Source organism: Lepidochelys kempii, chromosome 2, assembly GCF_965140265.1.
Source record: "Lepidochelys kempii isolate rLepKem1 chromosome 2, rLepKem1.hap2, whole genome shotgun sequence".
Taxonomy (NCBI): Eukaryota; Metazoa; Chordata; order Testudines; family Cheloniidae; genus Lepidochelys; species Lepidochelys kempii.
The window spans coordinates 252,444,219-252,464,085 of NC_133257.1; the positions used below are offsets into that span (position 1 = coordinate 252,444,219).

Sequence of the window (19,867 nt, forward strand, 5' to 3'; positions counted from 1 at the left end):
CTAAAGCAAAATAAAGTCCTTAATAACTGTCTGGATGGGATGTGTATGAGAATAACATTTCTTTTCTTTAATAAAAAGTAATTGTGGGGTGGGAAAGAGACTGTGTCTCAGTTATGTTGTGAAGGCAGAGAGAGCCTAATTCTTTCTCACAAGCAGTTTTACTGCAGCGCAGAGCTATTAGATCTGTCTCCTAATTGGCTTCAGTTGCATTACTCCAAACTTACATGGGTGTAAAAGGAAAAAATCAGGCCCAGAATCTCTAAAAATCCCACAGAAATTTCAGTTCATTTCAAATATTTATAAATCTCTATATGCATGCAAAATTATGAACCTGGCTTAAATAACTTCCTGAACTTTACATATATATTTCATTTTTAAGAGCCTCTGACAGAGACTACTGTGACTGTCATTTCAGAAATGAATTTACACAACTCTGTAAATTGGCTTCCCATAAGTCTCTGAGGCCAGCCCAACTAATAAATGAAATTTTTAAAAAATCTCACATGCTATTAAAAACTGTCTCTTGAAATGCCCCAAGGAATCTTGAATTGAAAAAGAACTACCTTCTACATTAAGACCAGCACTAATGTTCCCAATCTCATCGCACGATTCTGCCCCTCAGGGTACAAGTAACTCTCATTGACTTCAGTGGAAGGCAGATACTCATATACTGTGGGGAAAGAAAGGAGCCTCTGCTGACTGGGAAAAGACAAATTCAAACAAATGGAGAAAATTGGAAACTATTTCCCTTTGCAAAAAATGTATTACTGTTTACTACTTTCTCCCTCCTCCCCCCCCTTTTTGTTTTAAATTTGATCGCATTCAAACAGAATTTATTAAAAATGGGGGGGAAATGGAAGCAATCATTGATGTTGCAAAAGACAGGGAGAAAAATTTGTGATACTCAACTGGTATAATCTTTGGGCCCGATCCTGCTCCATGCCAATGGCGGTTTTGTCATGAATCTCAGGATCAAGGACCTGAGTTTTAGTCTTCCGATTTTAGACCTTAAAGCTTTTATCCCTAAAATCTTATCTCTGTTTAGTTTTTATAACCTGTTTGGGGGGAGGAGGGGCGGGGAAGTATTCCTCATTCTAAATATCCAGTAGTTTGGGTTTTTTCAAATGTACCAATCCATCAGGAAGATATTTTGAAAGAAAAAGGCTGCAGTAGAGAAACTGTAAATTACATATTGGGAAAAACTTTACAACTGTAAGGCATTGTTTTTTAAATGCACCCTTTTTAGAGACTAAAGATTATAAAATGGATTTCTGTCTGTGGTGCAGTTTTATGGACTTTCCCCCTTTTTATTCACATTGCATTAAACATGCCCAGATGGAATTAAACTTCATCCTGAGATCTTTATCATAATTGGCCAGGAAAAACAGTTTGGTTAAGACTGACACCTTATTAATGGGCATTAAGTGATAGGTCTCAATGATTTAAACATGTGCAGGGCTCTGACCTTGCATACTTAACATCTGATATTTTAAAGAGGCTGTCAGGTTGATGGGATTTTAAATATCAGGTGGATCTCTTCTGCTCCTGATTTGTCTTGCTGAATAAATACAGTAGAACCTCGGAGTTACAAACACCTCAGGAATGGAGGTTGTTTGTAACTCTGAAATGTTCGTAACTCTGAACAAACATGGTTGTTCTTTCAAAAGTTTACAACTGAACATTGACTTAATACAGCACTGAAACTTTACTAATCAAAAGAAAAATGCTGCTTTCCCTTTATTTTTTTTTTAGTAGTTTACATTTAACACATGACTGTACTGTTTGCCCCGCCCCACCCCCTTTTTTTTGTCTCGGCTGCTGCCTGATTGCATACTTCCGGTTCCAAATGAGGTGTATGGTTGACTGGTCAGTTTGTAACTCTGGTGTTCATAACTCTGAGATTCTATTGTATTGGAAAATCAAAGCGGCCCAGCTTGCCTCTGCCTAGCATTACTGAAGCAGAGGCCTGGGCAAGGGTATTTATTATTAAAAATCATGTACATAGCGCTGTCTATTTGCAATGTGCTTTCTAAACCGTGTAAAACATAGTGTCTGATTTGAAGAGTTTGCAATCTAAAGGATTAGTACTAGGAAAATCCAAGTCACAATGATTTCTTCCATGAGTAATGAAAATGTGAGTAAGGCTTTGTAGAACTGGGCCCTAAGATACCCAAAAAGAAAGAAATGCAAGACATAGGTCAGCAGTTCAGGGAAGGGAGTGTGATGAGAGATTGCTGAAGAAAAGTTGGAAGAAAGGATTCCTGGAACAAGTAGGTTTTAAGGAGGGATTTGAAAAAGGAGGGGGGGGGGTCTTGATGGATGCGGTGGTAAACTGTGTCGACTTTGAGGGACAGTATATAGGAAGCACAAAAACAGGAGTGAAAAAGAGATATAGGGAGTGATAAAGTGAATTGATTGGGAGAAGAATAGGGAGCAAAGGCAGGAATAGAAAGGAATGAGAGCAGGGAACAAGATTGTGTAAGGTCTTGACAGAGAGGACTAGGAATTTCAATTTGATCCAGTAAGAGGCAAAGTAAGCAAACAGATTCAAAGAATGAAGTGTGTGATGGAGGGAGAGCAGAGGGGGAGAAATTTGACTTCAGCCGTTACAAAGGGAGAGGAGAGGTTTCAGCAGTCAAGGTGTGGACCATACAGTGGGGCAGTGTGGCTAGTGAGGATAGGATGGATTTTGATGACACTACAGGAAGGACAGGGCTTAGAGAGTGGCTATGTAGGAAGAGGAGAGAGAAGAGCTGAAGATGACATCAAGATTGTGAGCCTGAGAGATGGGAAGGAGAAGGGGAACTGTTAATAGCGACAGAGAAGATAGGTAGAGGAGAGGAATCAGGAGGAAAGATAAGAAATTCATTTTTGGTGGGGGTTGATGGCAGTGGAACATTCAGTACAAGGTACTTGAAGATATAACACTGGATGATAGAGGAGGAGTCATTGGTAAAGAGACAAATTTGGCAATTCATAGAATCATAGAATATCAGGGTTGGAAGGGACCCCAGAAGGTCATCTAGTCCAACCCCCTGCTCAAAGCAGGACCAATTCCCAGTTAAATCATCCCAGCCAGGGCTTTGTCAAGCCTGACCTTAAAAACCTCTAAGGAAGGAGATTCTACCACCTCCCTAGGTAACGCATTCCAGTGTTTCACCACCCTCTTAGTGAAAAAGTTTTTCCTAATATCCAATTAGATTTGAGAGACGGCAGATGAAGCCATGGGAGTGAGTGAGATCACCAAGAGAAGAGTATGCAGAATAAAAAATGATGGAACTGAGGACAGAAACCTGATGGATACAGACATTTGGGGAAGAGGGAAGAATGAGGATCCACTGAAGATGCAGAAAGACCCATCAGGAAGATAGGAGGAGATGCAGTAGACCTAGCACAGAAACTTATAAGCCAACAGCATAGAGAAAGCTTAAGAAGAGAGAACAATAAACTGTGTTGATGATAAATAAATGTTTGACTTAGCCATGAGAAGATTGTTAATAAGTTTGGTCAGAGCAATTCTAAAAGAGTGGAGAGGAGAGAAGCCAACACAAATAGCAACACAACTGCTAAAATACTTATTCTTTTAAGATTTGTTTTAAATGATATTTAAAAGGACTTAAACCATAATAGCCATAAACCACATGTGATTGCTAATTTTGAAGTAGTTACAATATTCCATGGAAAATGTGAATTTTAAGAAGAAAAATGTATCAGGAAGTTTAAATAATAATTTTAATAGAAATATTTGGGGGTGACCTGTATACAAATAGCAATTAAACAACTTGGAGTATGACAGCAAGTAAGCATATCTAAGCAATAATTATTTAGGACCCAATTCTGCCTCACTTACTCAAATTGAGTAGTAGCTTATTTTGAGAGAATATTATTCTTATTCAATGGGGCTACTCCCAGAGTAAGATACTTTTCAATGTGAGTGAGAGCAGAATTGGGTCTTCAGTATTTAATGATAATTTAAAAAATTCTCCCTGTAACTGTCCTATGAATTGTCTTACTTCCTTCTATGTTGCCCTTACGTTGTATACTGTATATTATGCCTGGTGTATTTTTTAGTATCTTGTCTGTTGTATCCAGTATGTGTTTAATAAATCCGTTACTATCTGTAGTAAATTTGTTGTTTTAAATTAGCATGCATTTGATATCTGCTATATAGTCTGCAATTTTTGTTCATGTATTCCGTAACCTAATAAAATGTTGTGACTAAGTAATAATCCTAGCATTATGTCTGACTTTTCATCCAAGATTCTCAAAGCACCTTACAACCATTAGCAGCCAGATTCTGCCACCACTAACACTCATTGAGCAGCATCTTAATTCACAAGTAGCTTTTTCAATTAAACTACTCCGAGTGAATTACTGTAATATCGAATATCAGGGTAGCAGCATCTGGCCGTAAATACTTAACTGTCATAATACCCCTGTGAGGTAGAAATTATTATCCACATTTTACAACTGAGGAAACTGAGGTCCCAGTTCAGCAAAGCACTTACAAGTTTAAAGTCCCATTGACATCAAAGGGAGTTAAGCAAGTGCTGAAATGCTTTACTGAATCAGGGCTTGAAGTTCAGGAACAGAGAGTAGCAGATCAGTAGCGGACCTGGGAAGTGAGCAGTAGCTCACCAAAGCTTATGCTCAAATAAATTTGTTAGTCTCTAATATGCCACAAGTACTCCTTTTTGCGGATACAGAGTAACACGGCTGCTACTCTGAGACCTGGGAAAAGAACCCAGGAGAATACTTTTGTTCCCTGAGGCATTTACTACTGGATTGCTTGACATATGTAAAACTGTACAAATATTAATACTCATTAGGACACTATCTATAGTACCTGAACTATCACAGCAGGCAATGATTAGTCACTGAATATTGATTAGGTCCCCATGGACAGAGAATGGAGCCTTGAGTGATGAAGAAGCCAGAGGTAACATATAGGACTTGAATCTTTGCGTGCACCAGTGTTTTAAAATGGAGTAGAGCAGCTCCAATCTCATGTTTGTAACTGGGAGCCATGGAATACAGGGGGCAGGGAGAAGGGCAATAGATGGGCTTGCTCCCTCCTAGCACTGGGGACTGGAAAGGCCTGAGTTAGTCCATGTCTACACTAGTACTTATGTTGGCAAAACTTTTGTGTCTCAGGTATGGGGGGGGGAATGGTCACATCCCAAGTGACGTACATTTTGCCAGCATAAGCACGTGTGAGCCCAACGCTATGTCCGTGGGAGATGCCCCCTGAGCTGCTTTTAGTGTGTGGAGGGGAGAGCTCTCCCCCCACCCCGACAACAGGCGGCTACACCAGCACTCTTCCAGCGGCACGGGTAGGGGGCTGCCCCTGTAAGCTTAAGGACTTGGGGCACCTGGGAGACCAACACCTTTATTTGCGCAGAAGCTTCCCTGAGCGACAGCTCCCTTCGCAGCCCGCTCCCTGCAGGGGCGAGGGGACCGCGCCATCCGCCTGCACAGCGGGGAGGGAGGCGGAGGGACAGAGCCAGACATCTCCCCCTCCCCCACAGCAGGCCGGTCTGTGGGGGCCGGGGGCGGGGGAGTGCAGGCTCCTTTCCGGAGGTGCCCACGTGTGCCCAGGCGGGAGGAGGAGGAGGAGGAGCAGCGGGGGGAGCTGACGGGAGGGGATGGGGGAGAAAGCTGGCGGGGTGGGTCTGAGCCAGGCATGAGGTGGGGGAGGGGAGAAGGGCTGAGGCAGGAAAGGGGGGGGGGCAGGGGGAGGCACGGGGCGGGCGGGGGAGCAGGGGACACGGGGAGGGGAGGGGAGGGGCGGGGCCTGCGAGGGGAGCGGCTTCCCCCCTCCCTGTTGTTTGTTAATGGGCGGGACCAGGCACCCCCGCCGCCTGCCCCGTTCGCTGGGGAGGAGAGTCCATTGAACGTGGCGAGAGGGGGGAGTGGCGGGCTGCGCGGCGTGGTTGAACGCAGGCGCTCGGCCCTGGTTCCGGGAGAGCCCGTGCCCGTGCCCGGAGGCGCAGCCAGCGGAGTCCGTGGCAGTCGGGGACGCTGATCGGACCGCTCGGCTCAGTCTCCCCCCGGGTCCCGGCGGGGGATGGTGCCTTCCGCAGCGCGCGCCTTGCTCCCGCGGTTCGGCTGCTCTGACGGGGGAGGGGACGTGAGCGCCAGGCTGGTCCCAGGGAGCGCGGGCCGCGGCTCCGCACGGACTGGACCATGTCGGCGGGCGGGGAGGAGCTCAAAGTGCCCGAGGAGATGTTCAAAGATGTCAAGTTCTTCGCTGTGGGAGACATCGACCCCAAGGTACCGAGTCACCCCCCCCCTCCCCCGCTGGGCACTGTGGGTTCTTCCACCGCTTCCCCGCGCGGCTCGCGCCGGTGACAGCCGTGGGAGCTCGCGCCGCTTTAAAGCTCGCGCCGCGCAAAGGTGGGGCGGTGGGGAGGGACTCGCGCCCTCTCTGAGGGGGGTGCGGGCGAATGGGCTGCAGCCTCTGTCGACCCCGCGCGCCGTAGAACCGGCCGCCCGGCCGCCCCCCGGTGCGCAGGCCCCACAGCAGCCTGCGCCGAGCTGCCGGGACGGGGCTGGGGAGAGGGATTTCCTGCGGAACAGAGGCGGGCCGGGAGCCTGCTGCTGTTGCTGCCCCGGGCCGAGCCAGTGCCCCGGGCCGAGCCAGTGCCCCAGGCCGCTAGGGCAGCGCTGACCCCGGCCCCCTCCGACGGCGGCAGCCCCCTCTCTGGGCGAGCCCGTGGGCACGGCCCCTTCTACCCCCGCCTCCCCCCCGACAGCCCCCCACCGTCCTCCGGGCCAACCCGCGGATACAGACTCCCCCACAGCCCTCCCTTCCCCGGGGCCAGCCTGTAGCCCCCCCCCCCCCCCCCCGCGACAGCCGCCTCCTTCCCCTCTGCCCCTCCCCAGGCCAGCCCGTGGGCACTGACCCCGCTGCCAGGCAGCCTCCCCCTTGCCCATCACCAGGCGGCCAATACAGATCCCACTGGCAGGCCCCTTCTCTCTCCCCATGCCCAGTTCCAGGTGACAGCCACTGGCAGTCTCTCTCTCCCTGTATGCTCGGCGCCAGCCTGCAGGCACTGACCCCATTGACAGACCCTTCCGACCAGCTCCGAGCCATGGGCACTGACTGCTCCCTCTCGTCCATGCCCAACTCCAGGTTGCAGGGATTGACCCCATTGACATACCCCCTTCACACACACACCCCATACCAAATTCCAAGCTATGGGCACTGACTCCACTGATAATTCCTCCCCGCAGCACCCGACCATGGGCACTGACCCCAGTGGCAGCTCTCTCCCCAGCTCCAGAGCATACTGGTCATGTTGGCTTTTATGCAGAAAGTTAGCTTGTGGGGGATGGAGAACATACAGAGAACCTTGTCATTGTGTTCTTGGGTTGAAAATGAATACACTTTAACATGTGTGGACTAGGGGTGTGAGCAGCCTACTTAGTTACTATATTTGCACATAACTTTTGTTAAAGCAGACAGTTATTACTTTTTTGCATGTGAAAAATGTGATTTGGGGGCTTTTTAGGACTTGTTATAGTTTCATATGATAAACTTGAAATATTCATCTCTGTAAGTATTAGAATTGTATAAAAAAACCTATCGTAACTAACTGCTGGAGTTGATTAAAAGAACTTTTCTCTACTTTTTAAAGTAAAGTAAATTAGAATATTCTTGCAGTCTAACTTCTTCACAAAGTTTTGGCTGATTGTCAGTAAGTAGCACACAAGGCCCCAATCAGACCATTCTAAGAAATCACAAACATTCCAGGAGTGAAAATAAAACAGAACTTGAAGTACCACCTGCAAGGATACATGCGGGGGGATGGAGGGAGCAGGTGGTGTTGTCAGGGCAGGAGGTTTCTAAATGGTAGGGTGCACTTGCATCAGAGACAAAATAAAAAATGGCAGAGTTTTCAGAGACAATTTACCTAGATTTGTTCTGTTTTTGTAGTTATAATACTATTAAACACACACACCCAAAAATGTTTTTATTATTAAAGTAGCAAAGTAAAGCACCCAAAAGGTAGGAAATGCCAGAATTAATGTTGCCTGTGCAACCTAAATTCAGCTCCCTTATGCATATGCATTATGAAAAGTTTTTTAATTATGTGATCATGTATTATTTTTCCCATAAGACCCCTGCCTCATTCCTTGCAAGTATGGATGTCACTTACTTAATAAGCGGCTAGCTATTCAGTATTTTGTTTTATCCTCATTGTTCAATGTGTGTGACCCCATGCCTTGTTTACTGCACACTATTCAAACTCTGCTGTGGAGACAGAATTATTAATTTTCTCAAGGGTATTTCTGTGGTGCCCCTCACTGTAGTATTAAAGTGCTTCACAAACATATATTAATTAAATCTTCACAATGCTGCTGTGAGGTGAGGGGACAGTATTATCCCCATTTTACAAATGCAGTCTTAATTTTGTTTTTTCCTAACTTTTGTGTGCTTGACCTGGCAATGTTAATAGTGGTATTTCAATATAGCTTTTTATGTGTAACTTTCTAGGTTTTTAAAAAAACAAACTAAAAAACAGAAATTCTAACATGTGGTATTATATTGACACCCACAGTGGTCATCAGCAGGGTTGGAATCTTTAGATCCAGTGAAGAGATCTCTGCTATTGTTGGAACAGACCTCCATTATGGAGTAACTAATAGCAGTAGTAGTTTGTCATCCTCTGTGTGGACCAGCACATTTGCCAGTTGGTTTCATAGATATTTGCTGACAACAGAGGGATAGTTAGCTTCAGCAATCACAAGTTCTAGTCCAGCCTGTGGAGTGGAATGTACCCTACTAGGCACAGACTCTTTGGCAATTCGTCCCAAGCATTAGCCCTTCTACCCTGTCCCTCTTTCAGTCTTGTCTCTTTCCCACCCCTACTTCCTTGTCCTATTCCCACTGTTCTTACCCTTTCAGTCCCAATCTGCCTTTTTAGGATTCTCGTCACAGTCTCTCCCCATTCCCACACCCAGTCCCCATTCACCTCTTCCAGCTCCTCATCTGATCTGTGTCTCCCATCTTCCCACTCCTGCCCCCTTGCTCCTTGTCCCAATCTCTTTGCCCAGCCAATCCTAATTCTCCCCTCACATCATAGCTCCTTGTCAGATTTGTCTCCTCGCCCCATCCCTGTACACACTAGTCCTACTCTGCTCTCAGCTCTCAGCTGTCCAATCTCAGTGAATCCCCTGTTTCCACCAGCAATGTGGCTCTCTGTCCCAGTCCTCCTCCAACATATCCCTTACCAGCTCTCCACCCCAGTTTGTTTGCCCAACTAGCCTTCTCTTCCCCTCCAGCTCCCAGTCTCAGCAGACCGCTCCAAAGCATCGGGACACTAGAGCAGTTCAAATAAAAGGTTGCCAGAATTTTTTAACATGGACAAAACATTGTATTAGTTTCTAGTCTGATTCTCGTAAACGACTAAATTGTTTTGGGGCCATTGCTGTTCAACATTCATAAACAATCTGGAAAAGGGAATAAAAGGTGAGGTGGCAAAGTTTTCAGATGATGCAAAATTACTCAAGATAGTTAAGTCCAGTGGTTCTCAAATTGTGGATTGGGACCCCAAAGTGGGTCACGACCCCATTTTAATGGGGGCGCCAGGGCTGGCTTACACTTGCTGGGACCCAGGACCAAAGCTCAGGCTTCAGTCCCCCCTCCTGGATAGTAATTTTTATTGTCCAAAGGTGGTCACGGTGTCATGAAGTTTGAGAACCCCTGATTAAGTCAAAGCACACTGAAGAGTTACAAAGGGATCTCACAAAACTGGGTGACTGGGCAACAAAATGGCAGATGAATTTCATTGGTGATAAATGCGAAGTAATGCATATTGGAAAATACCCCAACTACACATACAAAATGATGGGGTCTAAGTTAACTATTACCACTCAAGAAAGAGATCTTGGAGTCATTGTGGATAGTTCTCTGAAAACAGCCACTCACTGTGCCAAGGTAGCCAGAAAAGCTAATAATGTTAGGAGCCATTAGGGCAGGGATAGATAATAAGACAAAATATTATAGTGCCACTATATATATTCATGGTACGCCCACACCTTGAATACAGCGTGCAGTTCTGGTCACCCTTTCTCAAAAAAGGTATATTAGAAATGGAAACGGTATAGAGAAAGCCAACAAAAATGATTAGGGGTATGGAACAGCTCCCATATGAGGAGAGATGGAAAAAACTGGGACTGTTCAGTTTGAAAAAGAGATTAATAAGGGGGAATAGGATAGAGGTCTCTAAAATCATGAACGGTGTGGAGAAACTGTGTACAGGGAGGAGTTATTTAACCCTTCACAGAGCAGAAGAATTAGGGGTCACCCAATTAAATTAATAGGTAGCAGGTTTAAAACATACATAAGAAAGTACTACTTTCACATGATGCACAGTCTACCTGTGGAACTCATTACCAGGGGATGTTCGTGAAGGCCAAAAGTATAACTGGGCTCAAAAAAGAATTGTCAAGTTCGTGTAGGATCGTTCCAACAGTGATTATAAACCAAGATGATCAGGGATGCAACCCCATGCCCTGGGTGTCCCTGTGCTTCTGACTGCCAGATGCTGGAACTGGACAACAGGGCCTGTTCTGTTCATTTCCTTAGAAACATCTGGCAGTGGCTGCTGTCAGAAGACAGGCTACTGGGCTAGATGGACCATTAGTCTGACCCAGTATGGTCATTCTTACGTTATGAAATTTTCCAAAATAATTCAGTATAATTCCCCATATAAAATTTCAGCCAAATGGTTAAAGTTTGGCAAAGTTATAAGCAACTGAAAACAGGGTCTTTTAATGGGCAGTGTGGGGCAAACTTAATATTAGGCAGTGCTACCAGCCTTGCCTACAACATAATTATGATTTCTATAAGAAGAGAACTAAGTGAAATATTACTTCTCCAACCCCCAAGAGTTGTTAGTGTTGCTACATTAATATTTTTCTCAAGCCAAAAATTATCAGATGACCTTTTGATTTGTCTTGCTCTTTGGTTTTTAGGTTATTCAGCTTCTGAAAGCTGGGAAAGCAAAGGAGGTTTCTTATAATGCACTGGCTTCACACATTATTTCGGAAGATGGGGACAATCCCGAGGTTGGAGAATCTCGTGAGGTCTTCGATCTTCCTGTGGTAAAGGTGAGTAACTACTGTATAACACAGTAGAAATGTTAATATAATTGTTTTCCACTGTAATTCATTGTAATTTGGGGTTGTTTTTTTTAAAGTATCATTCATGTTCACCTGATGTGTGAAGAAAATGGGGGGAGGGGTGTCTAACCTGCTCTAAATTTGGTGCCCAACTTGTTTTCTGAATGACAGTTATAGGTTTTCAAAGCATCATATAACCCTTTTACCAGCACTGTGCTCTTCCCCCCTTTTTTTTGGTTATTAGTTGCCTGTTTGTTCTCATTGTCCTTCCCAATTTTTTTTTATCACCTTTGCCTTTCTTCTTCCTCTGTTATCTAGGGTGCTGTGGTCCTAGTTACAGTTATTTGGCCTGGGAAAGTCTGTCTGCAGTTGCGGGCAATAAAATACTGTTATAAAAAATAGTCTGCATATACATTTCTTCTTCACATGCACATTCTGAGACCCGTTTTTTTAAAAAGTAAAGCCTAAATAGATTCCATATAAATCTCAGTGTTATCAGCTTTTGTGATGTTATTGTGAGTCTTTTGGTGCTTTTTCTTAAAGTGCAGGAGTCTTGTGTATACACCAGAATCTCATTTTTTTTTTTTTTTTAATGAAAGCTATGTTTCTTGATTTCATGTTTGTGGAAATAAGCTTGAAAATGTGAACCTAATTATTTAAGAGACAGAAAGTCAATATAAAGATCTTAGAATATATTATTTTAAAAATCTCATGGTTTGGGGATGAGAGGTCATGACTCATGATTTTTATTATTATTATTATTTTTTTAATGCTAGAAGTTGGCAATACTGAATTCTGGTGGCTCGTAATATATTGTACAGTAGAACTTCAGAGTTACGCACACCAGAGTTACAAACTGACAGTCAACCACACACCACATTTGGAATCGGAAGTCTTCAGTCAGGCAGCAGCAGAGACCAAAAAAAAATAAGGCAAATACAGTACTGTGTTAAACATAAAGTACCCCCTGCCCCACAAAAAAAAAAAAGGGAAAGCAGCATTTTTCTGCAAAGTAAAGGTTAAAAGCTGTCTTAAGTCAATGTTCAGTTGTAAACTTTTGAAAAAATAACCATACTGTTTTGTTCAGCGTTAGGAACATTTCAGAGTTACGAACAACCTCCATTCCCAAGGTGTTTGTAACTTTTAGGTTCTACTGTAGTACATGGGTTTGCATGACACTGTAGAAATGCAAGAAAACTAACAGGACATAGTGGAAGTCAAAAATGAAATACCATTAGGAGCAGGTTTCTATTTAAACACAAATCAAACAAGTCCATTTTGGCTCTTCGGTTTAGTAATAGTGATGATAATACTTTACTAATACAGCTCTCTTTACAATGCTTTTCATCTGTGACATCAGTGGAAGGGGAGTATCATTTCTCCCTATCACATTCTGGGGTGCAATCCAGATCAGTGGGGGGTTGTGTTACCACCTGCCTTCAACATTGGGTGCCTCACTATGCTTTCAGAGTAACTGCCGTGTTAGTCTGTATTCGCAAAAAGAAAAGGAGTACTTGTGGCACCTTAGAGACTAAGCAATTTATTTGAGTATAAGCTTTCGTGAGCTACAGCTCACTTCATCGGATGCATGCTGTGGAAAGTGTAAAAGATCTTTTAATATACACACAAGGAGGAGGTATTTTTTCATGCTTTGTGTGTATATAAAAAGATCTTTTACACTTTCCACAGTATGCATCCGATGAAGTGAGCTGTAGCTCACGAAAGCTTATGCTCAAATAAATTGGTTAGTCTCTAAGGTGCCACAAGTACTCCTTTTCTTTCCACTATGCTTTGCTGCCGTAGCTCCCAACCTGGGTCCTTAACAAACAGTATGCAGGTGTCTCCCTGAGCATCTGTATTGCTGCAGCCTGCCAGCCACGCCCCAGTCACACTCTGGCTTCCACCAGCCTTGGTTACCACTTGGAAGATGACCCCAACCCACTCCCAGTCCCAGAATTTCCCCCAAACGTGTGTTCTTCACTGTCTAGCTGTCTCCTGGACAGTTCAGATGTTAGAGGTCTGTTGCCCCTATAAGGGATCAGTATCCAACAGTTTGCTTTTTAACTGGAGATACCCAAACAGTTCAACTTAAATACAACACTGGATTTAAATAGAACACTCGTTCACCTGCACATCTACCAATGTGATATATCTACCAATGTGTGCCAGCAATGCCCCTCTGCCATGTACATTGGCCAAACCAAACAGTCTCTATGCAAAAGAATAAATGGACAGAAATCTGACATCAGGAATCATATAATTCAAAAACCAGTTGAAGAACACTTAGAATATCAGGGTTGGAAGGGACCTCAGGAGGTCATCTAGTCCAACCCCCTGCTCAAAGCAGGACCAGTCCCCAATTTTTGCCCCAGATCCCAAATGGCCCCCTCAAGGATTGAACTCACAACCCTGGGTTTAGCAGGCCAATGCTCAAACCACTGAGCTATCCCTCCCCCACTTCAGTCTCTCTGGTCACTCAATAATAGACCTAAAAGTGGCAATTCTTCAACAACAAAAACTTCAAAAACAGACTCCAATGTGAAGCTGCATAACCGGAATGAATTTGCAAACTGGTTACCATCAGCTTTGGCCTGAATAGAGACAGGGAGTGGTTGGGTCATTACAAAACCTGAACTTAATTTCCTCAATACTAATTTATCCCTACTGTTACTCACACCTTCTTGTCAACTGTCTGTAATGGGCCACTCTCTTACCACTTCAAAAGTTATTTTTCCTCCCTTGGTATCCTGCTGTTAATTGATTTATCTTGTTAGACTGACCTCACACTTGGTAAAGCAACCCCCCCATCCTTTCATGTATTTGTACCTGCTCCTGTATTTTCCTCTATGCATCCGATAAAGTGGGTTCTAGCCCACGAAAGCTTATGCCCAAATAAATTTGTTAGTCTCTAAGGTGCCACAAGGACTCCTCATTGTTTTTGGTAACACTGGATTAGTTTTGATCTTTAACTACAAAGAGAGATTTTAAACGAGTACAAGTATGAGGCATTAAAGTCATAAATGGTTAAAAGAGAAATAAAGATAAAATGTTTTCTGGTAACTAAAACTTAGCAAACAAGACTTAGTTCGAGATAAAATCCTTACACATGTTCCCAGCAATGGGGCTGACCAAATTCTCAGGTCAGAACCCTTTCAAATTCCAGAGTCTGGTTCCTTTGTTGTCTTAGGAGAAAGAGAGCGAGAGACAGATACGGAGAGAAAGAAAGTTAGAATACCTGGGTTGTTTTTGACCCTCACTTATAGTCTAAAGAAAAGGAGTACTTGTGGCACCTTAGAGACTAACCAATTTATTTGAGCATAAGCTTTCGTGAGCTACTGCTCACTTCATCGGATGCATACTGTGGAAAGTATAGAAGATCTTTTTATACACACAAAGCATGAAAAAATGGGTGTTTACCACTACAAAAGGTTTTCTCTCCCCCCACCCCACTCTCCTGCTGGTAATAGTTTATCTAAAGTGATCACTCTCCTTACAATGTGTATGATAATCAAGGTGGGCCATTTCCAGCACAAATCCAGGGTTTAACAAGAACGTCTGGGGTGGGGGTAGGAAAAAACAAGAGGAAATAGGTTACCTTGCATAATGACATAATGCCACTCCCAGTCTCTATTCAAGCCTAAGTTAATTGTATCCAATTTGCAAATGAATTCCAATTCAACAGTCTCTCGCTGGAGTCTGGATTTGAAGTTTTTTTGTTGTAATATCGCAACTTTCATGTCTGTAATCGCGTGACCAGAGAGATTGAAGTGTTCTCCGACTGGTTTATGAATGTTATAATTCTTGACATCTGATTTGTGTCCATTTACTCTTTTACGTAGAGACTGTCCAGTTTGACCAATGTACATGGCAGAGGGGCATTGCTGGCATATGATGACATATATCACATTGGTGGATATGCAGGTGAACTAGCCTCTGATAGTGTGGCTGATGTGATTAGGCCCTATGATGGTGTCCCCTGAATAGACACAGTTGGCAACGGGCTTTGTTGCAAGGATAGGTTCCTGGGTTAGTGGTTCTGTTGTGTGGTATGTGGTTGCTGGTGAGTATTTGCTTCAGGTTGGGGGGCTGTCTGTAGGCAAGGACTGGCCTGTCTCCCAAGATTTGTGAGAGTGTTGGGTCATCCTTCAGGATAGGTTGTAGATCCTTAATAATGCGTTGGAGGGGTTTTAGTTGGGGGCTGAAGGTGACGGCTAGTGGCGTTCTGTTATTTTCTTTGTTAGGCCTGTCCTGTAGTAGGTGACTTCTGGGAACTCTTCTGGCTCTATCAATCTGTTTCTTCTCTTCCGCAGGTGGGTATTGTAGTTGTAAGAACGCTTGATAGAGATCTTGTGTTTGTCTCTGTCTGAGGGGTTGGAGCAAATGCAGTTGTATCGCAGAGCTTGGCTGTAGACAATGGATCGTGTGGTGTGGTCAGGATGAAAGCTGGAGGCATGTAGGTAGGAATAGCGGTTAGTAGGTTTCCGGTATAGGGTGGTGTTTATGTGACCATCGTTTATTAGCACTGTAGTGTCCAGGAAGTGGATCTCTTGTGTGGACTGGACCAGTCTGAGGTTGATGGTGGGGTGGAAATTGTTGAAATCATGGTGGAATTCCTCAAGGGCTTCTTTTCCATGGGTCCAGATGATGAAGATGTCATCAATATAGCGCAAGTAGAGTAGGGGCGTTAGGGAACATCAGCCACACTATCAGAGGCTCGTTCACCTGCACATCCACCAATGTGATATATGCCATCATGTGCCAGTAATGCCCCTCTGCCATGTACATTGGTCAAACTGGACAGTCTCTACGTAAAAGAGTAAATGGACACAAATCAGATGTCAAGAATTATAACATTCATAAACCAGTCGGAGAACACTTCAATCTCTCTGGTCACGCGATTACAGACATGAAAGTTGCGATATTACAACAAAAAAACTTCAAAACCAGACTCCAGCGAGAGACTGTTGAATTGGAATTCATTTGCAAATTGGATACAATTAACTTAGGCTTGAATAGAGACTGGGAGTGGCATTATGTCATTATGCAAGGTAACCTATTTCCCCTTGTTTTTTCCTCCCCCCCCCCCCCCGGACGTTCTTGTTAAACCCTGGATTTGTGCTGGAAATGGCCCACCTTGATTATCATACACATTGTAAGGAGAGTGATCACTTTAGATAAGCTATTACCAGCAGGAGAGTGGGGTGGAGGGAGAGAAAATCTTTCGTAGTGGTAAACACCCATTTTTTCATGCTTTGTGTGTATAAAAAGATCTTCTATACTTTCCACAGTATGCATCCGATGAAGTGAGCAGTAGCTCACGAAAGCTTATGCTCAAATAAATTGGTTAGTCTCTAAGGTGCCACAAGTACTCCTTTTTCTTTTTTGTGAGCACAGACTGACACGGCTGTTAGTCTGAAACTTATAGTCTAATCACCCTTTGAAATGCATCTTCTTGAGGGTTACCCCTAGATAAAATTTCTTTTCACTTTGAGGATGGAGACATGGAGTCTCATGGTGAGAAGTTCCATGTTGCTTCTTAAAATGCAAATCGATTTGTTCTTGCTCCCCGCCAGTGCCAAAGAATGGCCACTTGACCAGTGATTGCCAGTCAGCTTTGATGAAACCTGGCTAGAGGCGTTAACTTGTCCTTTGTCTTTAAGGAACAAGTTTATTCCTCCCAGACTTGTCTGGTAAACACATTTCAGCCATAGTTTCAGCTTATGTTCATAACTTTACCTGTAATGTTGCTACTCACATTTCACCATGATATTATTGACCAGTGAGTTGTTAGATTTCAAATGATGCATCAAAAGGCGTATGTTATACAATGATTATTAAACTAGTGTGTTGGGTGTAAATACAGGGTTGCATTTGGTCACACACCCCACTTCATAGATGGGGAAACTGGCACAAAATTGTGTGACCTTGAGACACTTCCCTGCCAGTCTCACACACAGCTGGGAAACAGACCCCAGGTTCCAGATACTTACCCATTCTGGTGCCAAGAGGCAGATTAGGGGTTTGTGGGACCCTGGGCCAGAGCAAGTGGGGGTCCCCTGTTCCCCCTCTACTCCTGCCAGGGAGCTGATGTGGGGAAATCCCCCACCCACCCAGGGCTCCTGCCCCGCCCAGTACTCTTGACAGGGAGCAGGGTCGGGGCGCGTGGACTTCCCCCGCTCCCCAGCAGGAGCGCCAAGCAGGTTGGGGCACGGGGGCACCCATTTTTCTGGGGACCCTCAATTGGCCGGGGCCCCTGGGCACAGATTCCGTTGGCCCAGTGGCTAATCCACAACTGCCGGTCCCCTGTCCATGCTGCTTCTCAAACTTTTTTATCTTTTCTGGTAACTCCGTGCCCCTGCTTTTGTATACAGTAGATATGGATCTGTTCAGCTGGGGCACTTGCAGACACATTGTATGCTATGGCTGATGGTTTGCATGGAATGCTCTGTGGCTTACTTCTGTATTCACAAACAAGGAGATTGCTGTAAGTCTTAGGTGCAGAGGAAGGGCTTAGAAACATTAACAGTGCTTTCCACTTCCTAATGGCTTTAATTTAAATAATTTAATTTCATGTAGTAGTACCAACTTTTTTTTAAAACATTTATCAAGTAGAAGGGCAGCACTTCTCAGCTGTTTAATCTGATCTGATAACATCATAGTGTGAGCTTGTAAATCAAGAAGGTTTCAGAGTAGCAGCTTTGTTAGTCTGTATTCGCAAAAAGAAAAGGAGGACTTGTGGCACCTTAGAGACTAACAAATTTATTTGAGCATAAGCTTTCCTGAGCTACAGCTCACTTCATCGGATGCATTTAGTGGAAAATACAGTGGGGAGATTTATATACACAGAGAACATGAAACAATGGGTGTTATCATACACACTGTAAGCCCTTTGCCAACTGTGTCCACATATCTATTCAGGGGACACCATCATAGGGCCTAATCACATCAGCCACGCTATCAGAGGCTTGTTCACCTGCACATCTACCAATGTGATGTATGCCATCATGTGCCAGCAATGCCCCTCTGCCATGTACATTGGTCAAACTGGACAGTCTCTACGTAAATGGACACAAATCAGATGTCAAGAATTATAACATTCATAAACCGATCGGAGAACACTTCAATCTCTCTGGTCACTTGATTACAGACCTAAAAGTCGCAATATTACAACAAAAAAACTTCAGAAACAGACTCCAACGAGAGACTGCTGAATTGGAATTAATTTGCAAACTGGATACAATTAATTTAGGCTTGAATAGAGACTGGGAGTGGATGGGTCATTACACAAAGTAAAACTATTTCCCCATGTTTATTCCCCCCCCCCCCCGACGTTCTTGTCAAGTCCTGGAAATGGCCCACCTTGATTATCACTACAAAAGGTCGTCTTCCCCCTCCCACCCCCCCACTGGTATTAGCTCATCTTAAGTGATCACTCTCCTTACAGTGTGTATGATAACACCCATTGTTTCAGGTTCTCTGTGAACATAAATCTCCCCACTGTATTTTCCACTGAATGCATCGGATGAAGTGAGCTGTAGCTCACGAAAGCTTATGCTCAAATAAATTTGTTAGTCTCTAAGGTGCCACAAATACTCCTTTTCTTTTTTTAAATCAAGAAGATAAGCCTAAGTATGAAGAGAGAGGATATCAAAGGGACTAAAAGTAGTTATAGTGTGTGGCTAAAATAGGGAAAAGAAATAGAGAAAATGGAAAAGGTAAAGCTGGAAAAAAGTTTAAGGAAAAACAAAATGAATCTTTGGGATGGGGGAGAGGATTAAATCCTCAAAATAAATACATATATTTTGAATTCTTCATATCTTTAAGGGAGTCCAAATATATGGTGTTTAAAGCCGGGGACTGGAAGTCAGGAAACCTGGGTTCTGTTCCAGTCTTTGCTGCTGACTTGCTCTGTGAGCACTAATTTTTTGTGCTTCAGTTTATCTGTGTTTAAAAGCTAGTAATATCACGTGGGCTGTTGTGAGAATTAAGTAAATTGTTTATAAAGCACTTGGTGATCTTAAGATGAAAGGTGTAGAACTGAAGAGTGGTTTTAAAATGAATACAGACAGAAATCAAACTATTATTTGTGTGTGTTGCTGTAGATACTTCACTAAAAATATACTTCATTAATTTTGTCTTGCAGCCTTCCTGGGTGATTTTGTCTGTTCAGTGTGGAGCTCTTCTGCCGTATCCTTCCTATTGAGTTGTTCAAATTGTAACATACGTATGAAAAATATGTAAAAATTAAAGTATATATTTTGCATATTAAATGTTAAAATCTGTTGCAGCAATATGCGCACACTGTTAAAGCCAAAAAATCAGGAAATACAGAAGATAAGGCCCTGATACTGCAAGCATTTACACACGTGGTTAACCTTACTAATGCAGGTGGTCCCACTGTTACTACCTGTGGTAGTAAATGTAAACCACATGCGTACACATTTGCAGTATCAGGGCCAAAATGTCTAATAATAGTGTCCTCACAATGCAAATAATAAATGGTAACTCAGCTACACTTCATATGTCTAGTATTATCTATTCCTGTTCTTTCTGATTAAGAATGTAGCTTTATTTGTGTTTATGCTTTAAAAATGTGCATCAGAAGACACTGTGCAGGTTGGCTGAGTCAGTGTTGCTGTGTAACCATAAATTTTCACTTTCTTAACTTTATTTTAATTTTGCAACCTTTTCTGACCTAAGTGTTGTATTTTACAATGTATTGTATTTCCATTTAATA

The 19,867-nt window shown here is 43.6% G+C and overlaps 1 protein-coding gene across 5 annotated transcripts in view; it reads left to right on the plus strand.

The window, feature by feature from the left end:
- The first annotated feature begins 5,872 nt into the window (after positions 1–5,872).
- Positions 5,873–19,867, plus strand: part of PAXIP1 (PAX interacting protein 1) — a 94,647-nt gene continuing 80,652 nt past the window's right edge. For 4 of the 5 annotated variants that reach the window (XM_073334575.1, XM_073334576.1, XM_073334577.1 and 1 more), the window contains exons 1-3: positions 5,876–6,273; positions 10,984–11,118; positions 19,274–19,317. In XM_073334575.1, coding sequence (XP_073190676.1) covers positions 6,187–6,273; positions 10,984–11,118; positions 19,274–19,317 — 266 coding nt within the window. In that variant the 5' untranslated portion in view covers positions 5,876–6,186. Of the gene's footprint in view, positions 6,274–10,983; positions 11,119–19,273; positions 19,318–19,867 lie in introns of all 5 variants that reach the window. The other variant, XM_073334579.1, reaches the window with a different exon arrangement.